At 43.2% G+C, this 13405-nt stretch overlaps 1 protein-coding gene across 4 annotated transcripts in view; it reads left to right on the plus strand.

Annotated features, from left to right (window-relative positions):
- The first annotated feature begins 4983 nt into the window (after positions 1-4983).
- Positions 4984-13405, plus strand: part of ehbp1 (EH domain binding protein 1) — a 119209-nt gene continuing 110787 nt past the window's right edge. For 3 of the 4 annotated variants that reach the window (XM_058058175.2, XM_058058180.2, XM_058058176.2), the window contains exons 1-2: positions 4984-5382; positions 7096-7504. In XM_058058175.2, coding sequence (XP_057914158.2) covers positions 7401-7504 — 104 coding nt within the window. In that variant the 5' untranslated portion in view covers positions 4984-5382; positions 7096-7400. The remainder of the gene's footprint in view (positions 5383-7095; positions 7505-13405) is intronic. The other variant, XM_058058179.2, reaches the window with a different exon arrangement.

The following is a 13405-nucleotide window of genomic DNA, read 5'->3' on the forward strand; positions in this document are numbered from 1 at the left end:
GGCTGGTGTGGCCTTGTCTCTTTCACCCTCAAATATGAATATTCAGCTAGCAAATAAGTAAGTAACAAGTAAGTCATATACTGTATGTAATGCTAAGAGTCCACTGGGCCGGCACCAGCTGGTGCCAGTTTGCGCCAGTTCGCGCCAATGCAATTTGCTGTGGTGCCTAGTGTCCCCAATAAGGTGCCTAGTGGCGTGCAGTGGCTCAAACTACCTCCCAACTGGCTCGTGGTGGCCCATAACAGCGGCAAAACTTGAATTTGGTGGCAAGAAAATTTCAAAATGTTAAAATCTTTGTGTCCACCAAGTGGAACCAAATGTTGAAAACAATCCGCCTATTGGAATCCACTGGAATGTAATGGCAGGAGCCAAGTTGCGCCAATGATGCTAGGAGTCCACAACATGGCAACATGACTTTGTCAAAATCTGAGATTTTGACAAAGTCGTAAATTTACGAGAATAAAGTTGTAAATTTATGAGAAAAAAGTTGTAAATTCACGAAAAGAAAGTCGTAGATATACGAGAAAAGTCATGTACAAGAAAAAATTTCATAATATGAGAATAAAGTCGTAAATTTATGGGACAAAAAGTTATACATTTACAAGAACAAAGTCGTAAATGTACGAGAAAAGTCATATGTACAAGAAAAAATTTCATAATACGAGAATAAAGTAGTACATTTAAGACAAAATAAGTTTTTAATAAGAAATTATTCGGGGAATTATTATACGGGAAATTTTCCTGTTGGAATAATGCTATGAGACCAACAAAAAGTGTGTATGTGTGCTCAGTATAATAAACAACAGCATGTGATAACCAATTGATATATTATGTCTTCTTTTCTGAGACTAAAGTGTACCACCCTAGTCAGTACAGTATATTGTGTTTATTTTGTGCAGTGATCGTCTTTTACCAGCAGAGGGCAGCAGAATACAAAGTTACCACAGTCGTTTTGTGACAACCGGGCAAGAACAGTATTGGTGTCCCGAAAAATCTATAAAGTATACATGAACCATATAGTGATGTATTTTCTTTCCATTGTGTCGTTAGTATCAAATGATATTATGACGCTATCGGCATAAACACACACACACACACACACACACACACACACTGAGGCTTTGATTCCTCACATGCGATAAGTCACAAGATTAATTCCTCTGCGGTGTTCAATCCAATCAAAGTGATGTCAAATCTGTCATGTGACCTTTTATTTTGTAAGCGTTTAGTTGCGTAACTGCTTGACAAATACCCAACGCGACACGGCCTTGAACATGTGCGAGCTTGTCGAGTCGTTGCCAGTCAAACTAACTTTTGTATTAGAACCATGTGGTCAGTGTGGCTTATTGAACACTAACTGACTGACTGCATGTTTTTGTTTTGTCAAACTTTAATTAAACTTTAATTTGTGTGGAAAACTACGACGGAGTATTTGTGCCACAAAAATCACCTGTGATTTCTTTTTAATTACAGCATATGAACATTGTTATATCCGTGCCTTTAAGAAAAATTGCATTGTGGGAAGTTGAGTGTCTCTTCCCTTTGTCATCTCTTTGCACCACCCATTGTTTTCTGCATCCTGATAGGCTGTAGACTTTGTCAATCAATCTCTTTCGCGCTCCCTTGTCTCCCGCTCAGGTCATTGCTAGCTTGCTCGCTTGCTAGCTTGTAAATGAATCATTTGTTCAAAAGAGGACGTCAAAAGAAGGACTTTTGCAGCATCATAAGAATACCAGGAAAACCAGGATACAAAAGGCAAAGTCACATTGGAAATATGTGTGAGTGGCTTAATCATTTCTAGTGTCTGTGAAACTGTGAAACTGAAACTGTTGATGAAAATTCAATTGGTTGGTTGATTGGTTGTCAATGTTATAACATGTCTGAGAAAATTGTATTTATGTATGGTGATGAGGTTGACAGCCTTTAAATATATATATTAATTGTAAAAAAATATGTTGGCTGCTTCATGTATTTCACCTATTGCAGGCTAGTTAGGGGAACCTACCCCGAGGGAACATTGTATTACAATTTAATTTTACGTAATATTACAATAATAAAGTTGGAAATTTACCAGAAACAACATGTAATATTTTGAGAATGAAGTCCTAAAACCAAGACAGGCTGTTTCTTTTTCATTAAAGGGGACTTATTATGCTCAATTTCAGGGTTGTGGAGTCTTATAGAGCAGCTATAAACAATTACCCGCACATAAAGCTTTCTGGATCTTCCAGATTCTGCACCTCTTTGTGCAGTGTTTCCGACCCAAACACTCTGTTAAATGTGCGCTCTGCTGTGATTGGTCACACTCCCAAGCGCTCCCAAGGACTTCCAGAGGCATAGGTCTGCTTTTATTGAGTGCTTGTTAGTTCTCATTATGAGAATACAACATTCTAACAACATTTACAGGTCAGAAAAGTGGCTAAAGCATAATAGCATAACAAATGTCTCAGCAGTATCAGCTTGGGTTGGTGTAAAAAATTAACCACTGCAAACTTATATTTTTCAGTATGCGGCCCTCTGTGGAAAAGGTTTGGACACCCCTGGTCTAACTTTTGCATGTTAAATCCATGCTGTGTGGCAGCATTCCAAAAAGGAAAGTGCCTCACCCCTCATCCACCCGTGTATCCATCCAGTCATCCTTGCGGAAACATCCAGGCTTCCTGTAAGCGGCACACTTACCATCAGACTCTAAAAACATGACTCAGCAGATTGTGCTGTATATAAAAAAAAAACAATCAGGTTATAGGAGCACTCTGGCGTCGTGGAGGCGAGGAAGGAAGCTTGTCTCTTTTTAAAAATGGCACCTTGTATTTGTAAATAGGGCTGGTCTGGAGGATGTCTTTGCAGGACTCAGGTGTCCACGCGCACTTTTTTTTATCATCTGGAGGATGTTGTTAACAGTTCTTATCAAGTGCTTCAACAACACAAGCTTTGTCCAGCTGATAGCTACAAGAGGGTGTGGGGCTGCTGGCCGCCTGTAGAGGGAGATGTTGTAGGGCGCTGCCTAATGACAATACACTACAATAATACACAAATAAGACAAAGGCCTGCGGCGTCACATGACTTCTGTCACTTTCTCACTACAATACAGTCTTTCATACACACACACACATACACGCTAGGCCCATGTATGAAATGAGGCCTTTTCTGGCATGTAGGCAGACACAAAAAGCGACATTTAGCAGGGGGTCATTTGTCCCATCAAAGCGTTCATTGACATGTCGCGGGGTGGGGTCATTATGCCGCCACGTCTACTGCTCATTTGTACATTTGTATGCTCTTTTAGTGGAGGACGAAAGTAAAGCAAGCTAACATGACACCACCTTATTTTGAAAAATTGCATATATTGAATGTTTTTATGTAAGTTGCCTTATTAAAAAAATAAGTTTTCATGAATTGGGCTTCTTGGGCTTGAGTTGTAGGGCGGGGTCACACCCTGAAATGGATATTGATGGGTTGTCAATGTGTTTGGGCTTGTTTAGCATCAGTCCTTGGTCGGGCAAGGTGAGGAGCGGGGAGTAATAGTCAAAATGGAGGAACATGAGCGAATTGTTGGTCCAATGAATTGAAAATTTACATTAAACGCACCAAGGTAGAGTGACCATATCGACACAAAGCACCTACTTGCGAGTGCACCCTCAGGTAACGTTAGCGGCGAAGGCATTAGCAATCTGGGGAGCCATAGTAAATCTCTTTGCCAAAACCAAAACATCCCCCGTATGAGCAACTCTAAACATAGAGTTGTTCAAGAACAAGAACGAGCGGCTAAGAAAGATGTTGCAAATTGCTTCCAATTAGACGGACTAACAGACAGACAGAATACTTTATTACATTACATTTATTACATTATTTATAACATCATCAAGGTGAACGGTAATTAATGTGAGATATAAAGGTAAACACAAAAGTACTACTCTGGACTCCAAAGGGTGAATCGCATGCTAAAACCAATGCAGTGTAGGTCAAAATATGTTTACATATTTAAATTAGCTTTGTGTAACAGGAGACAATCAAATACTTTGTGATTGTTTTGATGCGTTCTGAGTTTAGAATATGCTGCAGGCCCATAAAAAATGAGCTGTGCGCTACAAAACATCACTGAACTGAATTCGTCACTGTCTTTCATCATGAGGATAAAAATGTCAATTTCCTGTTATTAAGATAATCTCAGCTCCATGTGGTGTTGGCCTCCTTCCGCTACTTGCAGCAAGGATGTGTGTGCCGGCATGTACACAAGAGCAGGTATTGATTCCTGACGGATGCTGCTGCCGCTGCTGGGTGTTTTATGTCCTCCCTGCATGTGAGGACAATATAATTACTTATTAATGCACTGGGAGCAGGAAATGAAATCCTCATTAGTACAAAGCTTTGATACAATGTACAAAGGTACAATTCTACAACGTCCTGGGAGACTGTCTTGGGTTGTTTTCATCCCATGTCAGCATATTTAATGTAAGTCTCGATTCGAACACTTTATGGATGGATACCTAAATATTGAGGTAAGTCATCTATATTTAACCTGGTGTAATGTATATATGAAGTACAACATGAAGTGGTGAGAATAAAGAGGATCATACCGCATATCCACACTTTTCTGTACTTTACAAATGTTTTGCTCCTCCCAACAGTCATGGAGTGTCGACAAGATGTAAATGTGACAAAAAATCCGATAGATAGATAGATTCCTGGAGGCTTTTCATCACCTTAAAGTCATCCGGGTGATGGAACCAACAAAAAGCTGCATCAAGCGGAATGGAGAAACATAGATCTTACCGGAAATGTGTGGAGTCGCCTACAAAACAAAAGATAATAAACTCCTTTGCAACTATTTAGACGCCAAAGTCAGCGGTAACACATTAAACCATTCATCTTTAAATAACATGTACGCGTATTTATGGTATGTTTTTGAAAATATAGAAAGAATATGTCCACGCCAGATGTGCGTGTGTGGCCTCTTCCGGTTATATTTTGAAAACGGGATCCGTGGAAATGTCAGCACGTTCGGTCAAAGTACTTTATATGCTTCCAACTACTTTGCCGTTAGAATTACAGCCGGTTTGTGTGTGACTGCGCCCTTTTATTTATAACCGCGGGGACATCCTCCTACAAATGTCACTCGTGAGTCACTTCTGACTCTTTGGAGCCGCCCCTGACCTGTAAGAATAAATGTGTCATCACGCCGGCCAAAGCAGCGGCGCTATGTTATGGTAGCTAGTAGCTAGCATGCTATCAGGCTAGCAACCGTAACGAAGGCGATCATTATAGCTAGCTAGCTCGCTAGCAATTGGACATCTCGCTTCGCTCCTACTTATTCTCAAGACGGTTCGTCATATCTCGCGTCTGGGTCCACTTGAGAGGCACCGCATCGGACTTCACAATAAGGTGAGTGTCATCCGAGCACCGTGGATGTATTTTGGCACAGAGCGCGAGCCTAGCAAGGCTGAGCCAGACGCAGACTACTCCCTGGATTGAGCATCATTGCACAAAATATTCCATGTGGCAACATGTCTGCTAGGCTTTTACTTTAGGGCGCCACTGTTTTCTTTAGTGGATTCGTGAGTGGTTTTATAACTGTTTATTTTTAAACAATCTATATTATTGTCTCTGGCGCCAAGTTACACAAACCCATTAACAGACACGCGTGGATGTACTAACGTTCTTACACATTAACAGCAAGCTTTGCTTGGATTTAATTCCAGCTCTATGCATAAATACTTGACTAAAAATACGGTGGCCGACGGGGGCAAAAACAACATCCATGTATTTTCTATGCCGCTGAATCCTCATTAGGGTTGCAGCTGTATACTGCAGCTTATCACGTCCGCTCTCTCCAAACAAAAAGAACTGACCCAAAACCGGGAAAATGCAACAAATGCAAACTGTTGTAAGTTCACAGAACAAAAGTTAGCCAAGCTACCAGGCATGGGTACTCAGTAAACCCGTGTCTTCCATCGGCAAGAAAGGCTAGTCATCGGCATCCATTTTCAATGCCGCTTTTCCTCACTAGGGTCACAGTGGCTGGAGCCTATCCCAGCCTATTACGGGAGTGAGGCGGTGTACACCCTGGACTGGTCGCCAACCAATTGCAAGGCACATGTATATCTTGTCTGATAAATTCAATAATTTAATATTACAGCAGGGCTACGCGAGACCAGGGTTCAATTTCACCCTCGACCATCTCTGTGTGGAGCTTGCATGTGCATGGGTTTTCTCCGGGTACTCCGGTTTCCTCCCACATTCCAAAAACATGCTAGGTTAATTGGCGACTCCAAATTGTCCATAGGTATGAATGTGAGTGTGAATGGTTGTTTGTCTATATGTGCCCTGTGATAGGCTGGAGACCAGTCCAGGGTGTACCCCGCCTCTCGCCCCAAGACAGCTGGGATAGGCTCCAGCACCCCCGCGACCCTCGTGAGGAAAAGCGGTAGAAAATGAATGAATGAATGAATATTACAGCACATTAGGACGAGTATTGTCCACATGTCTACGTTAGCGGCTGTTTGACAGATGATCACACCGTCAAGTTTTCGGTCTTCAAATACTGAATTAAATTAAAGCCTTTTAATGTTCGACCCCCTCAAAAATGTTTCTGTGGCATGTTTTGGCAGTTAATTTGCACACGGTAGACATGATTGTTTTTGTTTTGGCACGCCTGCGCACTGTGAAGGAAAGTGTGAGGAGGATGCTGCCCAAGGCGTTAGTTAGGGCAAGACACTACATGCACTCAGAGATTGCTGCGGGCTGCAATAGTACCAGCCACAGGTGATTGGCATTGAAAGGTCGGATGATCGATCGGAGCATCTCAATGTAAAATTAGTAAAAAAGTGTTTAACAATGATCGTGCAGTATCTAAGTGATTGCATCATGTTAATTAGATAAATAGATGACCTTTGTGTGCTTTTGATTGTACCTCAGTTATGTGTTCGGTTGTTGTTGTGTGGTTTGTCTCTATCGGCCAGTGTATTTATGGGAAAAAAAAAAAGCTCTAACATGGCCAGCTCATCCCTGCTTTGGAACAGCTTCCATCTTTGTTTTGTCCAGCCAGGATGAGCACTGTGATGGATTCACTGTTTTGTCTTTTCTCTCCTTTTGCAGGATGTCAGCCTAGCATCTACACCCAGCACATTACTCATCATGCCACTGGAAATTGTGGAATGTTTTTTTTTGCAAGATAATGCACGTCACACCAGACTTGTGTTGCAGAGATTTTGAGAGCTCGGTAATCGGCATTTCTCTGCTGGATGTCTTATCTGGCGTGCTTCCGGTAAGACGTTGACTATGTGTCTGGCCGCCTTGGATTTGCTGGGATAAACATTGGCGTAAAGTCTTGTGGAAAAACAAGGAAGAAAAAAAAAGCCCAAAGAGGGAGGCCCAGGAGGGGATATCTGCTCCCCGGAAACATGGCTTCAGTTTGGAAGAGACTGCAACGTGTGGGGAAGCACGCCTCCAAGTTCCAGTTTGTGGCTTCCTATCAGGAGTTGATGGTGGAATGTACCAAGAAATGGTGAGTTCTGGGGGCGACTACAGTGCTGTCATTTAAGCCCCATGAAAAGTCTTGTGTGTGTGTCCTTACTGGAATGCAGTGCTCATTTCATAATACACACACACTCATCTTCTCCTTTGGTGCGCAGGGTTGTCAGTGTGTTGGGAGGCGCCCGCACGCCATAAAGCAAAGTGGCAATGGTCATTTTTCCTTGTGACAGACATTTGAGTTTCTTTGCTTTGAAGTCTTGAGGAGTGAGCTGACCTCCTTCAGTGATGGTGGCGGCTATCTGATCTTGACATCTCACCCCGCTGCAAGGAGGGAAGCTATGCTAGCACTTCTGAATTATTATTTGTGTGCTGGAAGTTTAGCGTCTTTCACACAGCCCTTAAATGACAACTCATGTCGCTGTTGCTGTCTAAGTAACGTACACAAAACAGCAGCTGATGGCCCCGATGTTGCTGTATTGACCAGATCATTCGCATATTTTTTACTTATTTTGTAGTGCAAGAGTGTTAGTGAAGGCAGACAGAACCATAATCAACAGTAGTTCTGAGGAAAAAAGTACTTCTTTGTGCATCTGGGGTACAGTTTTATCCACAATGTAGTGGCAACCAGGTATCATATAGCGTACTTCCAGCTGCTGAATTCATTTAAACCCGACATTACTCGCCTAGTTATCTCTTGGAGCTGACAACTTGTTGTCTTGTAATAGATTCTCATGTAACACTTCTTGTGTTATGCTCGGAGTCCACTGGGCTGGCGCCAGTTTGTGCCAGTTCACGCCAATGCAATTTGTGTCGCCAATAAGGTGCCTAGTGGCATGTAGTGGCTCAAACTGCCTCTCAACTGGCTGGTGGTGGCCCGTAACGGTGGCAAAAATTGAGTTTGGTGGCAAGAAAATTTCTAAATGTTTAATATCTTCGACGCAACACTTGCAGCAAGCAATCGGCGCAAAGTGTCCACCAAGTGGAACCAAATGTCGCGAACAATCCGCTTATTGGAATCCACTGGAATGTAATGGAGCGTGCCAAGTTGTGTAAATGATGCTAGGAGTCCACTGGGCCGGCGCCAGTTGGTGCCACTTATCGCCAAAGATTATGTGATTGGCGCGTAGTGGCCATGTTGCAATTACGTTGCCACGTTGCTGTTAATTCGCCGCCACAGCGAGCCACACGACACGGCAATCACATAATCTTTGGCGCGAACTGGCGCAGGCCCAGTGGACTCTTAGCATTACACGTGCAATTAGTCTGGTGGTATTAAACTTTCCTAGTTCTGTGCTACCACAGGAAATTTGAACATAACAAATATCGGCCAAACATCGTAGCAAAGGGTTGTTCAAAGCTAACAGCTGCTGTCGAGTGTAAACAATGGAGCAATTTGTCGAGCTACAAATGTAAAAGATGAACATCCATAGCTGCACACTTTCTTAATGGGTCGGTATGGAACAAAAAACAATAAGGAAGTAATAAATAAAGCACTATTAAACACTAAAAACGCAGCTGGAGACATGAAGCTGCCGGAACTAGCTTGCAGTCGGGCGGCGTCATCTTGAGGCATTAGTATCAAATCTAGTCCATATCAATATGAACAATATGCTTGTTTTCGACATCTTGCTGAAACAAATATGGCTATAGTAGTAATGATAGTACAATGCAATATAATGTCATATATTTTAAAAGTAATGTTAAACTCTCAATTCCTTCTTGTCGACCCAATCTCGTCTATCACTCCTAGTAAAAGCTGAAATAAACGTCTGGTCCTGCAAGGAGGCGTGGAGGCCGTGTTTTCCAGCAGTGAAGATCCTGTGGAGAGATTGTTATACTTGAGCCTCGTGGCTCAAGAGGGACGGGCAAGAGATTGTTTGCCTGCAGGCATGGATTCTTTGAGCAGCTCACCGTAGGCGGGGACTAACTCAGCCCCAAACACACTGCTCTGAACCTGGGACAGATGTTAGCGTGTTGGGGAATGGAATGAGAAAAATGTCCATGTCTTCCCAGAGCGAAGGGTGGGTGGGCGCAGCTTATAGCCGGCGGTACACTTTGTTATTCCAACGTGGCCTCGGCTCTATGTTTCTATCTGATGGTCTGTGTGATGAATGGATTTAGTGAGTTCACTATGTGGGCTTTTCCTTACAGCACACTGTTATTTTACAAAAATGCTCTTCCTTTGAAATACAGTTGTCCCTCATTTCTCACAGTTAATTAGTTCCAGACATGACCGCGATAAGTGAATTTCCACGAAGTAGGATTCAACATTAATAAATTGAATATTTTCATAGAAACCTGTTTATGATCTTCTAAATATAGGACCCTATGATTTCCGTGTTAACAAAATCATGGACGGGATAGCGGAATTGGCCAATAAAAATGGAATTTACTGTTAAACGCAGAATCTCACAGAAAGCAAAATAGTGGGAATTAAATTATGTCAGCATTAGAAGGAGGAACTATTGTGTGGGGAAGTGTTTTCCCGGTGGACAGCTCAGTCGAGGCGGAATCTCATCCCAAACACTAACACGCCCCCTCCTGAACTAAATATGTCAAAAGAGCGACCTAAAATCCCTGGTGAAAGTTGGTAAAAAAAAAACATGAAAACTCCTATCTTACGGAGCGTGAATGGAAGCTAGCGTGGTTAGCTTAGTTTAGCAAAGCATGCTAGTGTGGTTGTGTGTCCGCGACACTCGTTTAATGCTTTATACAGCTTTAATGTAAGTGAGCATTTTAAAATGCCCGCTGACGACGTGCAGGTTCTGATTGGGAAAAAAATAAGCGGCATGGTTATTCTTAACCATCAATAGACACACAACACATTTCCAGCTTTCAAAATAAGAGCGCTGTTTGTCACTTGTCTAATTTTGTAAACAAAATAAGGGTGTGATGAAAAATATTGTGCCTGGAATTACATGGGTGACGACATTTTACAGTTTGTTGAATATTTTGTGAGGCTGCACGGCGATTGATCGAGTGGTTAGCGCGCAGACCTCACAGCTAGGAGACTAGGGTTCAATTCCACCCTCGGCCATCTCTGTGTGGAGTTTGCATGTTCTCCCAGTGCATGCGTGGGTTTTCTCCGGGTACTTTCCTCCCACATTCCAGAAACATGCTAGGTTAATTGGTGACTCCAAATTGTTGTTTGTCTATATGTGCCCTGTGATTGGCTGGCGACCGGTCCAGGGTGTACCCCGCCTCTCGCCCGAAGACAGCTGGGATAGGCTCCAGCACCCACCGCGACCCTAGTGAGGAAAAAACGATAGAAAATGAATGAATATTTTGTGCCAATATGCGCCAAAGCTTAGCCAAACTACCTCAATTTCTTTATTTTCAATGAAAACAGAATTAAGGAATTGTGTGAAAAGATGATATCATAGGCCCATATAAATACGTCTTTTAACATTATTTAAGCCCTCAAGACATGAAATAACCAATATAGTCAGTCACCTTTACATTTGTATTCCCCGATACAGTATACATGTGTATATACATCAGTTTATTGAGCTATGGTTCATAGACAAGGAAGTACAACTATGACGGCTAACAGTTCAAAGTTCTGTGCTAACATATTGTCCTGCACGTGTCCTCAATAATGAGTCTGGTAATTCATCCTCCCTCTGTCTCTGAATGGAGCTCAACTATGACCTCAGCGCTTTTAAGCGCTCTCATCTTACGTTCCTTCCCTGCATGTCTTTTGACTTTGACTGCCTTATCAATTTGTTTGGATGCTAGCTGGGCAAAATGAGCATTTCACTCACAGACCGAATCAGTTCACAGTAACCATGATCTCATTGGGTTCAGTGTGTGTAATAATATTTCTTAAATGTATAATTATTATTTCCTTACTTGTGCATTAATGAGTTGACTTTCTGTCAGCCTCACTGCTTCGGAACCTTGGCGGTTTGGTATGTTTGTTTTGCAAGTCAGGCTGTGAGGAGGCTTTATTGGGTCATGAAGAGATGTGTCACGTTACAGGCAATATGGCGTTTTAAGTTAGGAGCTGGTTTCACTTGCACGGAACAGCTTGCAGTCAGGAGCGGTGTAAAAATGGAGACAGTGTTTGGGAGCGCAAACAGCCAGCGCGTGTCAGGCTGTGACACGTTTCTTCTGTTCAGCATGTTGCGTTCGCCGCTGTGGCGCGCGTCCATCATGTCGCTGCCAGACAAACATTTCCCTTGCCAACTTGCCTGACATCGCCGTTTGACACATTCCTGCCTTGGAAGCTGTTGGGACTCCACTTAAGATCTACTCTACTGCTGCTTGTCGTAAACTGAAGAATTGATGTTTTCTGACTTTTTGAGATTGAGAAGATTTGCGGAGCCTTTTGGTTGCATTTATGGTTAAATAATGATGCATCTTCGGGATGTGGAGTTCACTGAGTCCCTATGGTCTCTACCTACGGTCCCTTTTATCCAGATCTGCAGCAAAGTGTCATGGCTTCCTTCCTTCCATCAACACTGAAAAATCATTCATTCATTCATTCATTTTCTACCGCTTTTCCTCACGAGGGTCGCGGGAGGTGCTGGAGCCTATCCCAGCTGTCTTTGGGCGAGAGGCGGGGTACACCCTGGACTGGTCGCCAGCCAATCACAGGGCACATATAGACAAACAACCATTCACACTCACATTCATACCTATGGACAATTTGGAGTCGCCAATTAACCTAGCATGTTTTTGGAATGTGGGAGGAAACCGGAGTACCCGGAGAAAACCCACGCATGCACATTGGAGAACATGCAAACTCCACACAGAGATGGCCGAGGGTGGAATTGAATCCTGGTCTCCTAGCTGTGAGGTCTGCGTGCTAACCACTCGAACGTCGTGCAGCCTACTGAAAAAATCAAAGGATTCATATTATTCATTTTCTCTAAAAACTAAAACCAATCAAATATTTCAAGCAGAAATAGAAACAGTTGACTGCAAATGGGCCTCGGGCCACACGTTGGACACCCTGATTTAGGAATTGCATCCCAGCACCGAGAACCACACCGATCCATCTCTCTCACTCTTGTATATTTTCTCTCCACCCTTATCTCCTCATCTTTGCTTGTTGTTTCTCCATCTCCTTCCTCCCCTCACATTTTTCTCCCACCCGCCTTTATGCTCATGTGCAATGGAATCAGTCCAAGTGTGCAAACTGAAGAGATGTGCAGACAAACGGGGGGGCTTCCACAAAATGATGCTCGGAGTTGTGAAGCAGTCAATAGTGTATGGCCTTGGCGTTATCTCGTCACATATCAGCCTGCGTCGAGCTGACTTTAGAATGTGGAACTCGAACATCTTTGTCTCTCGTATGGAGAACGTTTCTTTCTCACTGCTGGGCTATCTTTGTGTGCAATGCAAATCTGCGGATGTTGTCAGAGCTGATGTTTTTGTTGCTAAAATCCCCTTAAAAGTTAATCAGCCTGAAATGTGCAGCTGCTGTTGTTACTAACATGGCGGGATTTTTGTTGATAGCTAGAGATTTAGGCTCCAGCATCATGGCGCCGGCTGGCTCCTTTGGTGTAGGTTTACATGTACCTCCAAAAAATTGTAAGGGTGCGCCAATGATGATGCAGAACGCAGAGATGTGATTGGTTCATACAATTCATTCATTCATTTTCTTCTCACGGGGGTGCTGGAGCCTATCCCAGCTGTCTTCGGGAGAGAGGCGGGGTACACACTGGACTGGTCGCCAGCCAATCACAGGGCACATATAGACAAACAACCATTCACACTCACATTCATACCTATGGACAATTTGGAGTCGCCAATTAACCTAGCATGTTTTTGGAATGTGGGAGGAAACCGGAGTACCCGGAGAAAAGCCACGCATGCACGGGGAAAACATGCAAACTCCACACAGAGATGGAATGGGTGGGATTTAACTCCGGTCTCCTAGCTGTGTGGTCTGTGTGCTGAACCACTCGACCACCGTGCAGCCCTC

This window comes from Doryrhamphus excisus, linkage group LG20 (genome assembly GCF_037039965.1).
Source record: "Doryrhamphus excisus strain RoL-2023G ecotype Guam linkage group LG20, RoL_Dexc_Guam_v1.1, whole genome shotgun sequence".
NCBI classification, from domain to species: Eukaryota; Metazoa; Chordata; class Actinopteri; order Syngnathiformes; family Syngnathidae; genus Doryrhamphus; species Doryrhamphus excisus.